The 14,708-nt window shown below is 44.1% G+C and overlaps 1 protein-coding gene across 13 annotated transcripts in view; it reads right to left on the bottom strand.

Annotated features, from left to right (window-relative positions):
• PNPLA7 (patatin like domain 7, lysophospholipase) overlaps positions 1-14,708 on the bottom strand; it is a 443,243-nt gene that overhangs the window by 375,939 nt on the left and 52,596 nt on the right. For all 13 annotated transcript variants that reach the window (XR_012155226.2, XR_012155225.2, XM_073314045.2 and 10 more), the window contains one exon: positions 9,379-9,459. Coding sequence is in view for 11 of the 13 variants with exons in the window: in XM_073314045.2 (XP_073170146.1) it covers positions 9,379-9,459 (81 nt within the window). In the remaining 2 variants the exon portion in view is untranslated. The remainder of the gene's footprint in view (positions 1-9,378; positions 9,460-14,708) is intronic.

The following is a 14,708-nucleotide window of genomic DNA, read 5'->3' as shown; positions in this document are numbered from 1 at the left end:
ATTCTTGGTACCTGAACCATTTGGTGGTGAATCAGGCTTTACTTTCTTCATTTGAAGTCGGGGGGGGGGGGGGGGGTGTTAGAGTTAAACATTTTAAAACGCTTAATCCTCCCAGTACCTCCCGCTCTCCCCTCAAAAACCACTCAAGCCCAGTCCAGAACACCCAGCCGCAAACACACCTAGGAGGTTTCAGGTTAATAAGCAGTGCAGTTATCCAGCTATCTGCTCTTAAGTTCTCTGGCAGGTCACCCCGCTTCTGGAGATTCTCTCAGTAATTTCCATGTTATCTGTACATCTCTACTTAAGACTGTTTTTTGCTTTGTTCAAGGGGTTTCCTTTCCTTGTAGTAAACTTAAGAATTAATAGAAAAAAGTAATTCTGAAGTAATCCATATTCTTATTCTATTTTAGGAGGGATAGCTCAGTGGTTTGAGCATTGACTTGCTAAACCCAGGGTTGTGAGTTCAATCCTTAAGGGGGCCATTTAGGGATCTGGGGCAAAAATTGGGGATTGGTCCTGCTTTGGGCAGGGGGTTGGACTAGATGACCTCCTGCAGCACACAGTGTGAAAAGCGAATGCTGAATGCTCCAAGGCCTTCGTCAGGAGTAGTTCCAGAGCACTGCCCGGTGACTCCGTGACACAGCCACCCTCTGCTCCAACCCTCATCAGATTTCTCACCCTTCTCTAAGTCATTCTTGTGGAATGTTAACTACTCCTATCTTTGTCAATAACTTTTCTGCTACCATATTTATTTATGTGTATGAAAAATAGGCAATTTTGCAGTATAAACCTGAGACTTCAAAAAGTACCCAGAACAATTATTTGTAACCACAGGTTCAAACCTCAGCAGGGTTGACTCATCTTTTCAACCTTCTTAGATAAAATGAGTGTCATGTGGTTTAGTGAGCATAAGTGGAGTGGGGGCAGGCAAGAGAGAATCTTTCAGAGAGACCTGAAAAGATAATCCTTGTATCCAGTGTGAACAGTAGCATAGCACTTTTTGATTACAGTAGGGATTTGCCCGTGGCTAGTAATTCCTCTCTTGCTCACTGTTTTACAGTATACTGTGGTCTGTCCTCTCCCCAAAAGCCAGCTACATTTTGGTGGTATGCATATGTAGTTTGTCAAGCCCATTGGGATCAGGACAAATGTGGCACTATGTAAAATATGCATTGGACTAGCAGTCTGGAAAATGCCACCCATCTAAGTGTTAATATTTGATTAGCAAGAGAAAAGGGTATGTAGATAGATTCTAAAAAACAGTCAATTATTCATGACCTGCTCAGTACACAATACATTTTCAGCTCATGAATCATTACTTAATTTTTTCATTCCTACTTCACTTAGTTAATAAAAATCTATTCTTATCACCATTTAACTATTAGTAAATCTGCTGACATTAGGATAGGGCCTCATCTCCACATGCTGTAAAATTAATGAACAGATCAAGAGAGACTGATTGCTAGAGCCTGGCATTAAATTAAGGGTTTTGTTCATATGATACAGTGAGCTGAGTGAGTGATTCAACAGCATGATCAGTCATCAGCCATTATGGCACATACAAGTCAAGTTACATGAAAGATACCTGAAAAGATTAAGAGCAGCTAGGAAACAAAGAACCCCACAGAAAGACATATATCCACACAGCCACAGACTGTTATGACCAGGGTTTGTGCCTAGTGGACACAGCAGTGGTACTCAGAGGCCAGAAACAGTGCTGAGGGACAGAGCTGGAGTCAGGAGCCATGAGTCCAAGGGCGAGCCAAGAGACAGGCCCATTGCTACAACTGCTGGGGTGTCCACCTCATTGGATGGACACTTCCTGGATCTCCTCATGGGCTTAAATAGCACACCTGGACCAAACAGCGGCCACAAGAGAAGCTGTCTGTCCGGCCTTCTGAGGTGGTGTTTATTTCCATAGGGTCTACACAATAATGCATACAGCCTTATCACAGCTGTCAGGTAGTGGCGTGATATCAGTCGTCCCGCACCTTGCAGCTCCAGGTTCTAGTCCCCACAGAACCTCACACAGAGGGTCTCTCTCTCGCTAGTTAAGCGAATATTAAATCAATGCTCCAACAGGAATTTTCCTAATCACAGCTTAGTTTCCACTCATGATCATCAGTACAGCTGGATCTAGAGAGCCCATTCCTCCCTGTTTGCAGGAGCCCATCAATAACTAAAATTGGCTATTGAAAAACAGTACTAACTGGCTACTGTATTAGGCATTAACACTGTTAATGCCTTGGTAACTGGCTGAAGCGGTATCAGACATGAGTCACATGATACTATGCACAGACGCACAAATACCAGAAACAAAACCAAAAACTGGAACTTACAATGGCAACAGCCACCTTGACACAAGACATTTCACTGGGTTTAATCTGGTTTCCCCTTGAGCCATCAGCTCCCAGGAAACATTCTGTTCTTTGATGGTTACTGGGTAATTAGCAGCAAAATTAACAACAAGCACATGATAAGTCTGTGTTGCTAGGGAAAGGTTTACAAAAGGACTAATGCAGGACTGAGAAAATACTTCAGAATTAACAAAAAAGATCAATAAGTCCATAAGCACGTTCCCTGGAGAGCAGCCACAAAACTATCATTGTAAGGAGAAGTTTATTATTGTTTGCTGAATTACTGGGATCAGAATGTTTCCCTTTTCTGGGTATCCAGCATCTCTCCCACTTTCATCCCAACCAGAAGGGGGCTCCGCTCCATCAAGAGAGGCAATCAGGATAGTGGGTGGCAAGGGGATGACTGAATTAGGATGGAGTTTAAACTACTACCTGTAGTCTGTAATGTATCATTTAAATCAGCTTCTGTACCAGATGACTGGAGGATAGCTAATGTGATGCCAATTTTTTCAAAAAGGGCTCTAGAGGCGATCCCAGCAATTACAGGCCTGTAAGCCTGACTTCAGTACTGGGCAAACTGGTTAAAACTATAATAAACAACAATTTTGTCAGACATCTAGATGAACACAATTTGTTGAGGAAGAGTCAACATGGTTTTAGTAAAGGGAAATCATGCCTCACCAATCTACTAGAATTCTTTGAGGCGGTCAAAAAGCATGTGGACCAAGGTGATCCAGTGGATACAGTGTACTTAGATTTTCAGAAAGCCTTTGACAAGATCCCTCACCAAAGGCTCTTACACAAAGTAAGCTGCCACGAGATAAGAGGGAAGGTGCTTTCATGGATTGGTAACTGGTTGAAAGATAGGAAACAAAGATTAGGTATAAATGGTCAGCTTTCAGAATGGAGAGAGGTAAACAGTGGTGGCCCCCAGGGGTCTGTTCTGGGACCAGTACTATTCAACATGTTCATAAACGATCTGGAAAAAGGCGTAAACAGCAAGGTGCTAAAATTTGCAGATGACACAAAATTACTAAAGATAGTTAAGACCCTGGCAGACTGCGAAGAGCTGCAACAGGATCTCTCAAAACTGGGTGACGGGCAACAAAATGGCAGATGAAGTTTAATGTTGATCAATGCAAAGTAATGCACATTGGAAAGCATAATCCCAACTATACATATAAAATTATGGGGTCTAAATTAGCTGTTACCACTCAAGAAAGAGATCTTGAAGTCATTGTAGATAGTTCTCCGAAAGCACCCACTCAATGTGCAGCAGTAGTCAAAAAAGCAAACTGAATGCTAGGAATAATTAAGAAAGGGATAGAGAATAGGACAGAAAATATCATGTTGCCTCTATATAAACCCATGGTACACCCTCATCTTGAATACTGTGTGCAGGTGTGGTCGCCCCATCTCAAAAAAAGATATACTGGAATTGGAAAAGGTTCAGAAAAAGGCAACAAAAATTAATGGGGGTATGGAATGGCTTCCATATGAGGAGATATTAATAAGACTGGGACTTTTCAGCTTGGAAAAGAGATGACTAAGGGGAGATATGATTGAGGTCTATAAAATCAGGACTGGTGTAGAGAAAGTAGATAAGGAAGTGTTGTTTACTACTTCTCATAACACAAGCACTAGGGGTCACCAAAAGAAATGAATAGACAGTTTAAAACAAATAAAAGGAAGTATTTCTTCACACAATGCACAGTCAACCTGTGGAACTCCTTGCCAGAGGATGTTGTGAAGGCCAAGACCATAACAAGTTTCAAAAAAGAACTAGATACATTCATGGAGGATAGGTGGGCAGGAACAGTGTCCCTAGCCTCTGTTTGCCAGAATCTGGGAATGGGTGACAGGGAATGGATCACTTGATGATTACCTGTTCTAGTCATCCCCTCTGGGGCACCTGGCACTGGCCACTGTCAGAAGACAGGATACTGGGCTAGATGGACCCTTGGTCTGACCCACTAGGGCCATTCTTATGTTCCCCTTGATATCCCATCCCAAGCCACGTGGAGAATTAAATCAAGGCAGAGGATCCCACTAGGCAGAGCTCTATCTCAGTCCCTAATGCCACATATCTGTGCTGGCCCAGGGTGTGAGGGCCACCCCTTTTTCCACTGATCCCGCTTAGTTTTGTTGGTTTCCAAAGTGAGGTTTAAACATTACTGGGTTGTTTAAATGATTCAAACATAAATTGAAGGCAATATACTTGGAATAAGCATAAGCATCAGCAGGCCATGGAGCCTGACTCGCTTCACAATTCAGAAGTACCTTGTACCTTTTACACTAGTCAATATGGATTATACTGGACCATCTTGTGCTTCCAACACAGAACCTCCAATGTTAACTTTGGATTCATGCTACATTATAGAGAAAGTCTTACCTTACTTCTATGCTGCTGGAAGGAAGGATTCCCACCGCACTTTACTTTCCAGGGCTCCCCACTGCCACCACCACACCTATATGGAGGCCCTTGCTAACAGTCTTCTTCTTTGTGAGCTGGAAACTGTTTAAGGGTTTGCTTTTTTCCCTATTAAATCAAAACTACTTTAGCCAGCAACGTCATTTGGATCCAGTTTTGCAAATCCACTTAAAAAAGAGAACCACAAGATCCTTCAAAATACAAACAACCCTGAAAAATGCTCCAGAGTGTAGGTGGGCTACCTCTGAATGAAATAGCTTGGCTCATAGTATTACTAACCCTGGACGCATTGTTAGTGACCTCAGTAAAATCCTTCTGTTTTATCGTTTAAAAATTTCACTTAGCCTCCAAATTTGGCCAGATATTTAACTCTTCATGGTACAATTTTTATTTTTTTATTTTATTTTTTTTAAAGACGAGAAATAGTTGGTTCTGCAGAGGAAACACTTTAAGATGTTCCTGTTCTGAAACCCTTCTATGTTTTCCTCATATTTCCTTGAGTTCCTCTATCCTGAAGCATAAGTGTAACACAGCCTTCAAATTTCACCCCACAGCTCAGCTGTGCAGTCTCTCAGACACAGGCCAAGCCATCAAGCTGGACATTTTAAAGCTTTAATGTTATTGCTACAATTTGTCATTGCCAAATTGAATGTCAAAGACAGACAGTGGACATGGGAAATGTTGTCAGCCACACTCTGTTAAGCATCAGAACGCTGCCCTATTACTGGAGGGAAGGAAGGCTGTGAGCAGAGCGATGTAGGTGACGTGAGTGAGTGAGTGGGAATATGAAGGGAGGGGGAAGAGCCAGGAGAAGGCAGGGAAGCAGTAGCTGCCTTGCCTTCTCCACCATCAGACCTGCTGCGGCTCACCAGCGAGGGGAGTCAATGCTCCAGGCCATAGTGTGGCAGCTCTGCTCTGCCTCTGCATCCGACACACCAGACAGGACAGGGCCCAAGGCTCCCATGCACTCGCTGGTCCCTAGGCTGCCTGGTGTACAACATGCGATGGAAGAGAACGCTTGCAGTGCTCCCACTAAGGCTCAGGTTAGAGCAACTCTCCACCTGGACAAGCCACATTGGCTCCATTGGATGGAACAGGCAGGGAAGCTAAGTTCCCCCTCAGCTGCGCGGCCGCCCAGCAGCCTATCATGGGCTGCGCACTTCAGGTGCCCCCCCCCCACTGCCACGCTGCTCCTGCCCTCCCCCTTGGAGCCCCTGGCCAGATGCTCCCAGGAGCCTCCTGCTTGCTGCGCAGAGCAGGGAGGGAGGGGGGATATTGATGTCAGGGTGTCCCCCTCCCCCTTCTTCCTCTTTGCCCCATCTCCACAGAGAGGGGAGGGGGAAACACAACAGGGCTCGGGAGTGGGACGGAGAGAGCAGCTGCTGCTGTGTCTGAACAAGCAGGCTTCAGACTGGTTGGTGCCAATCTACTTAACAAGGGGAGCGTACTTAAAGGGCAAACGCATCTCTCTCTCTCACACACACCTCCCAACACATACTTGTATTATTATTGTTCTTGTTACTTCTTTCAAAGTGCGCTATTTTAGTTATTTTGACTGGTATATGCATTTCATAATTTTTATTTCTCTTACGCTTAAATTTAATTCTTTGAGTGGTAAGTTCTAAAATGCCTAACCTGTCCTGGCTGGAATAATTGTCCCTATGGTAACTTTTTTTAAATATATATTGTATCTAGGTTTTTTTGTTTCTACTGGTGGCACACATCTGCACATTACCTCAATATGGTGCACATAACAAAATTCATTCCACACATGGATGGAAAATATTAGCGGGAACATTGCAGGGAAGCATTAGTATTCTCCTTCCCGACCAAACACATGTAGTTTGTCAGAGTCAGACTGTGCCTCTCTTCCACAGCAGAGGCATTAGCTGAGTTTGTTAGAGGGAACAGTGACAGCTAAATTGAACTACCTGCCCCTTCTTATCACCTTTTCCGCAACAGCCACAAGCGTCACCATGCCCTGCAACACCCTGAGCTTTCCTTGCAGGTCTCCCATCCAAGCAGTGACCAGGCCCAACCTTGTTTAGTTACACAAGTTAGCTCGTAATTAAACAAGGGAGCTCACAGCTGAATCTGCTATAGCATTAGCCAATATTCTATCATTAAGAAATCTCCCTGCTGACATCCATTAGCTGGAAAATGTTTGACATCGTTGTGAACCCTACTTCAGCTTCTGATTTTCAGTTTAAGAGAAAAAAAAAAAAAAAGCTAAAAATTTGACAAGTATCATTCAACACTTTTTTTGGATGCCATAAATCAGTCTCTCTGTACTTTTCTAACTCAATGTCATTTTCTCTCTTCTTGTCTTTTGATGCCAGTTTCATACCACTCCTTTTGGTGAAATTAACAAGGAACAAAACAGAGGAAAAACAGAACAAAAATCAGCCACTCAATTCAAAGGGGTTGGACCTAGTCTGTAAAAGGCAGGCATACAGGTGAGTTCAACAGGATAACCTGCCGCTTTTCCAGTGGAAAATCTGCTTCCGTTATAAGCTCTTCTAGATACGGACTAAGCCTTCCCGTAGGTTTGTGTGGCACCACTGGCACACCTGCAGCCCTACCGTACTATGAATAAATCATTAATAATTGAGATCTTACTTCTAACTTCGTAACAGTTGTAACTGCTGTATTGTTTTGTCATTTGATTGTGGTTGCCATTCAGAGTGATCATAGTCTTCTAGAGGAGCATTGTTCCTATTTAGCCAAGAGCATGTTGGCTGGTGTGCCACACAACTGGCATCCCTGTGGTTCACGCCCTTTGACAAATGCTTTCATTACAGGTTTTGGAGGGAGGTAAGCAAGATGGAGGTACTGCTAGGTCAGCCAGTAATGGGGATTTGAAAGCAGGACTGAGACTTACACAATATAAATCTTTTTATCAACCTGTCTGCTTGCCCTGAATGACATGCCATCACTTTACAGGAGAAGCATGCCCAAACCTAGATAATGGAATACTGCTGATTGTAGGAGCCATGGAAATAGAAATATTTATGTCTGCATTGCACTGTGGACTCCCCAGCCTAAAAGTGGTGAGCAGAAAACCTTTCAGGATTGTTAGAATCGCCAGCACTTAAACTTAAGAGTCTGTGGCTTCTCTTAATAGAAAGCTACTCCCAAACACGAGAGACAGGGTACAAGGACAAGTATCATTAATAGCAGAGCTTGACAACTGAACTCTGTTTCCACCTCTGCTTCCAACACCCTCCAATGAATACTCACATGCCTGTGCACTACTGGAAGAGGCAAATTCACCACCTTGTATTTACCAAATCCTAAATAGGTGCAGTAGTAATACACACAATAGTCCAGAAAATCCCCCCTGGAATTCTAGTTAGTAGCATGCATTTTGTTTCAATCAGCGTAAAGTATCTCATCAGCCAGTCCATCAGCGTATAAGCAAAACAAGTTAGAGGGTACAACCCATATATGGTCACTGGCAGTATGAGCAACATTAAGAAGGATGAAAGTCATTATCTTGTTTCACAGTATAATTGCTATGTTATAAACTGAAAGATTTATTTTTAATTAGAGTAGATAAAAATAATTGACTAAGTAATTAAATAGGCCACACCATCTAAGGCCAGGAGCTTGTGGATCCTAATCCTAGCTTTGCCACCATTAGTTGCAGGCATGGGGTGACTTGCTCAAGGTCATGCAGGCACAGTACAATCATTGGTACTATGTGTGCTCTGTCTAGGTATTTCAGGATGCATACACTGTAGACAGCACCCACATCCTAAGATGGCAAGATGTGGGGTTTTATTCAGGTGTCCTGCTGATGATGCTAAGTGTAAGAGAGGATGGGGTGGTCAAAGTGCAGCCTGCAGGCTACAGGATCCCAGGCCCACATCCACCTTCTTCAGCCTCTGTGGGATTCATTCACCCTGCTGGTATCAAAGGCTCCAGCATGCAATGCTTCAGCTTCCTCGGCACAGAAAGCAGCTCAGCTACAGATGGAGCACTGCACGGTGGGACTTGTCTTCTGCACAGGCCACCCCTTCCAATTAAAAATAAAGGTAGCTGCTATTTGCTCCATGCCAATTAGGTACTCGCAATATAAGACTTGGCTTAATTTGAGCCCCCAATGTAGGGAAATACATTTTCCCTAGTCACTGATATACCATGGAACTAAATTTACAGCAGTGGTGGGGGGGGCGGAGGAGGGGAAGGGGAGAGAGGGGGTCTTCCTAGTTTCAATGGCTGTCACGTAGCTACCTCTCCCAGAGTTAAAGTGCTGGAAACATAACCAAACATCTTAAAGAAAAACAAAATTCAGTCTGTTTGCTTTAAACGAACTAGAAGAAAGAAACCCAGGGAGGGGTTCAAAGGCCAACAGCTGAAAGGTGAGGAAATAATCACACGTAAACAGTCAATTCAAATGTACACTCAGAGAGCTTTTCAATTATGGCATGTGGCTTGTTAATTGGTTAGAGGAGCACTACCCAAAGAGATGCCAGGAAAGAATCAAGGTGACAAATGTAACACTAATGTGCCAAGGCTGCATAGCTCTGACAGGCGCACTGATATATGGCAAGGTGTCAGAAAAATCACCCACGCATAGGAACTTACCGTGATAACATCAAGAATGCTGAGGAGGCTGTGGACACTGTCTCCTGCCAGCACTTCTTTAACGACCACTTCAGTGCCATCCTACAGATGGACAGAAGGAGAAGATTAATGGCTCGTATTCCATCACCATGTTTAAATGGGCCAATACAGGCAGGCCCATGCTTCAGAAACATGGCTGTTCAACTTTCGCATTCTAATATTGCAAGATAACCTAAGCACCACCTAACGGTGGAATTCACCCAGCAGAACTAGACCCCAAGGGTGATTCTCCCTGTGCCCCCTGGAATTGATCCATTCTGAGAAGGCTTTGAACGCTACTTTCACTGTGAGTGACAGAAGCAAAGGTAACCTGTGGCACTGGAACCCAACACCAACACTATTTACTTTAATTCATTTCAGATTTACATGGGGTGAGATGCAAGTGAAAGCCCTGCTTTCCCTGTATCCCATCAACTCTTCTTTCCTTCATTTTGCAGAAACTTTGCTTCCCCCTTTGAAAGGCTGTGATGTTGCTGAGCATTGCAACACACAGAACAGCTACACAGTAAAGGTAGCCTGTTTTAGTTTCAATGCTGTTACTTCACAGGTCTGATTCCCTTCATGTGTTAAAACAAATTAAAGGGTAAGAGATTAGCATTAACAGTACCTCTCTCACTAGAAATGCTGACATGGAAGTCACAAGGCTGGCAAACGACACAAAGTATAATTAACTTCTTTTAGACTGGAGATTGAGATGACATTGTGTCACACTAGGTTGTAACGCATGGATTTTATTTTTTGTGCATACACTTTGACATGCCAATAGGTGCATTTTATGAATTGAAAAATAAATTACTGTTGATGACCATGTATCAGTAGCCGTGTTAATCTGTATCCACAAAAACAATGAGGAGTCTGGTGGCACCTTAAAGACTAACAGATTTATTATGGCATAAGCTTTTGTGTGTAAAAAACCCGACTTCCTCAGATGCAGGGAATGAAAATTACAAATACAGGCATAGATATACTGGCACATGAAGAGAAGGGAGTTACCTTACAAGTGGAGAACCAGTGTTGACAAGGCCAATTCAGTCAGGATGGATGTGGTCCACCCCCAATAATTGATGAGGAGGTGTCAATACCAAGAGAAGGAAAATTGCTTTTGTAGTGAGCCAGCCACTCCCAGGCCCCTATTCAAGCCCAAATTAATGGTGTTAAGTTTGCAAATGAATTGTAGCTCTGCAATTTCTCTTTGAAGTATTTTTGTTCAAGTATAGCTACTTTTAAATCTGTTATTGAATGTCCAGGGAAATGGAAGTGTTCTCCTACTGGTTTTTGTATGTTACCATTCCTGATGTCTGATTTCTGTCCATTTATTGTTTTATGTAGAGAATGTCCAGTTTGGCCAATGTACATGGCAGAGGGGCATTGCTGGCACATGATGGCATATATCACATTAGTAGACGTGCAGGTGAATGAGCCCCTGATGGTGTGGTTGATGTGGTTCGGTCCTATGATGGTGTCACTAGAGTAGATATGGGGACAGAACAGGCAACGGGGATTGTTACAGGAATGGGCTCCTGGGTTAATGTTTTTGTGATGTGGTGTGTAGTTGCTGGTGAGTATTTGCTTCAGATTGGGGGGCTGTCTGTAAGCGAGAACTGACCTGCCTCCCAAGGCTTGTGAGAGTGGGGGGTCGTTTTCCAGGACAGGTTGCAGATCGTTGATGATGTGCTGGAGAGGCTTTAGCTGAGAGCTGTACATGATGGCCAGTGGTGTTCTGTTACTTTCCTTGTTGGGCCTCTCCTGTAGTAGGTGACTTCTGAGTACCTATCTCACTCTGTCATTCTGTTTCCTCATTTCCCCAGGTGGGTATTGTAGTTTTAAGAATGCTTGATAAAGATCTTGTAGGTGTTTGTCTCTGTCTGAGGGACTGGAGCAAATGGGGTTAAATCTTAGGGCTTGGCTGTAGACAATGGATCATGTGATCATAGAATCATAGAATATCAAGGTTGGAAGGGACCCCAGAAGGTCATCTAGTCCAACCCCCTGCTCAAAGCAGGACCAATTCCCAGTTAAATCATCCCAGCCAGGGCTTTGTCAAGCCTGACCTTAAAAACCTCTAAGGAAGGAGATTCTACCACCTCCCTAGGTAACACATTCCAGTGTTTCACCACCCTCTTAGTGAAAAAGTTTTTCCTAATATCCAATTTAAACCTCCCCCACTGCAACTTGAGACCATTACTCCTCGTTCTGTCATCTGCTACCATTGAGAACAGTCTAGAGCCATCCTCTTACCTGAAAGGGGGTTCCAAAGAGGATGGCTCTAGACTGTTCTCAATGGTAGCAGATGACAGAACGAGGAGTAATGGTCTCAAGTTGCAGTGGGGGAGGTTTAGATTGGATATTAGGAAAAACTTTTTCACTAAGAGGGTGGTGAAACACTGGAATGAGTTACCTAGGGAGGTGGTAGAATCTCCTTCCTTAGAGGTTTTTAAGGTCAGGCTTGACAAAGCCCTGGCTGGGATGATTTAACTGGGAATTGGTCCCGCTTTGAGCAGGGGGTTGGACTAGATGACCTTCTGGGGTCCCTTCCAACCCTGATATTCTATGATTCTATGATTCTTTGGAACCCCCTTTCAGGTAGTTGAAAGCAGCTATCAAATCCCCCGTCATTCTTCTCTTCTGCAGGCTAAACAATCCCAGCTCCCTCAGCCTCTCCTCATAACTCATGTGTTCCAGTCCCCTAATCATTTTTGTTGCCCTTCGCTGGACTCTCTCCAATTTATCCACATCCTTCTTGAAGTGCGGGGCCCATAACTGGACACACTACTCCAGATGAGGCCTCACCAATGTCGAATAGAGGAGAACGATCACGTCCCTCGATCTGCTCGCTATGCCCCTACTTATACATCCCAAAATGCCATTGGCCTTCTTGGCAACAAGGGCACACTGCTGACTCATATCCAGCTTCTCGTCCACTGTCACCCCTAGGTCCTTTTCCGCAGAACTGCTGCCTAGCCATTCGGTCCCTAGTCTGTAGCTGTGCATTGGGTTCTTCCGTCCTAAGTGCAGGACCCTGCACTTATCCTTATTGAACCTCATCAGATTCCTTTTGGCTCAATCCTCCAATTTGTCTAGGTCCTTCTGTATCCTATCCCTCCCCTCCAGCGTATCTACCACTCCTCCCAGTTTAGTATCATCCGCAAATTTGCTGAGAGTGCAATCCACACCATCCTCCAGATCATTTATGAAGATATTGAACAAAACCGGCCCCAGGACCGACCCTTGGGGTACTCCACTTGATACCGGCTGCCAACTAGACATGGAGCCATTGATCACTACCCGTTGAGCCCGACAATCTAGCCAGCTTTCTACCCACCTTATAGTGCATTCATCCAGCCCATACTTCCTTAACTTGCTGACAAGAATACTATGGGAGACCGTGTCAAAAGCTTTGCTAAAGTCAAGAAACAATACATCCACTGCTTTCCCTTCATCCACAGAACCAGTAATCTCATCATAAAAGGCGATTAGATTAGTCAGGCATGACCTTCCCTTGGTGAATCCATGCTGGCTGTTCCTGATCTTTCCTGCATAGAAGCTGGAGGCATGTAGGTAAGTATAGCAGTCAGTAGGTTTCCAGTATAGGATGGTGTTTATGTGACCATCACTTACTTGCACTGTAGTGTCCACAAAATGGATCTCTTGTGTTGACTGGTCCAGGTTGAGGTTGATGGTGGGGTGGAAATTGTTGAAATCCAGGTGGAATTCTTCAAGGGCCTCCTTCCCGTGGGTCCATATGATGAAGATGTCATCAATGTAGCGCAAGTAGAGAAGTGCTCGGGGACGAGAGCTGAGGAAGCATTGTTCTAAGTCAGCCATAAAAATGTTGGCATGCTGTGGGGCCATGCGGGTACCCATAGCAGTGCCGCTGACTTGAAGGTATAGGTTTTCCCCAAATCTGAAATGGTTGTGGGTGAGGACAAAGTCACAAAGCTCAGTCATGAGGTGTGCCGTGGCCTCATCAGGGATACTGTTCCTGACAGCTTGTAGTCCTCCCACATGTGGAATGTTGGTGTAAAGAGCTTCTACATCCATGGTGGCCAGAATGATGTTTTATATGAGAGTCTCCAGTTTTGAGAGCTCATTCTTGATCTCCTGTTTGCTGTACAGGATGCTGATCAGGTGGTTCCTCAGTTTCTTTGAGAGTGTGTGTTAGTCAGTGTAGTATGTCAATTGCAATGGATTTTTTACCTTCAGTCCATTTGGTATGATGTCCATCTGTTTGCACTTGGAGGGGAAGAGGAGGTCTGTCTGTATCTGTGTGAGTTTTTTCATTAAGTTGATGGATTTCCACTTCATACGGCTAAATTCAGTGCCTTGCATGGTGCCAAGTACTTACCTATCTTCGAGACACCACCGACTTCCTGAGGAAACTACAATGCATCGGTGATCTTCCTGAAAACACCATCCTGTATCTGCAATTTTTACTCCATGCATCTGAAGATGTGGGGGTTTTTTATCCACGAAACCTTATGACCAAATAAATCTGTTAGTCTTTAAAGTGCCACCAGACTCCTCGTTGTTGATGACCATGTTGCCTAATGCACTGGCTCTCAATCTTTCCAGATTACTGTACCCCTTTCAGGAGTATTGCTATTAGCCAGGATGGTCATTGACTATTAGCCAGGACGGGCAGGGATGTTGTCCCTAGCCTGTTTGCCAGAAGCTGGGAATGGGCGACAGGGGATGGATCACTTGATGATTACCTGTTCTGTTCATTCCCCCTAGGGCACCTGGCATTGGTTACTGTTGGAAGATGGGATACTGGGCCAGATGGACCTTTGGTCTGACCCAGTATGGCCCTTTTTATGAGTCCGATTTGTCTTCCATATCCCCAAGTTACACCTCACTTAAAAACTACTTGGTTACAAGATCAGACATAAAAATACAAAAGTGTCACAGCCCACTATTACTGAAAATTGCTTACTATACATTTCAGTGTATAGTCTATAAAGCAGTATAAACAAGTGATTGTCTGTATGAAATTTTAGTTCATACTGACTTCGTTACTGCTTTTTATGTAGCCTGTTGTAAAACTAGGCAAATATCTAGATGAGTTCATGTATCCCCTGGAAGACCTCTGAGTATCCCCAGGGCTACATGTACTCCTTATTGAGAACCACTGGCCTAATGAGTCACAGTCTGACAGAAAGTTTAACACTCGCCTTACAGGGGCGAACACAGCCTGTTCCAAGTCATCACATGACAGAGATGTTGATCTCTAGCCATATGCCATTCTAATAAGAGATTTATGAAAAAAGGAGTCAGTGGCTGGGCTTATTCTT

The sequence above is a fragment of the Lepidochelys kempii genome, chromosome 16, assembly GCF_965140285.1.
Source record: "Lepidochelys kempii isolate rLepKem1 chromosome 16, rLepKem1.hap1, whole genome shotgun sequence".
In the NCBI taxonomy this organism is placed as follows: Eukaryota; Metazoa; Chordata; order Testudines; family Cheloniidae; genus Lepidochelys; species Lepidochelys kempii.
The sequence above is the reverse complement of the archived record's forward strand: the minus strand, read 5'-3'. Positions and strand labels throughout refer to the sequence as shown.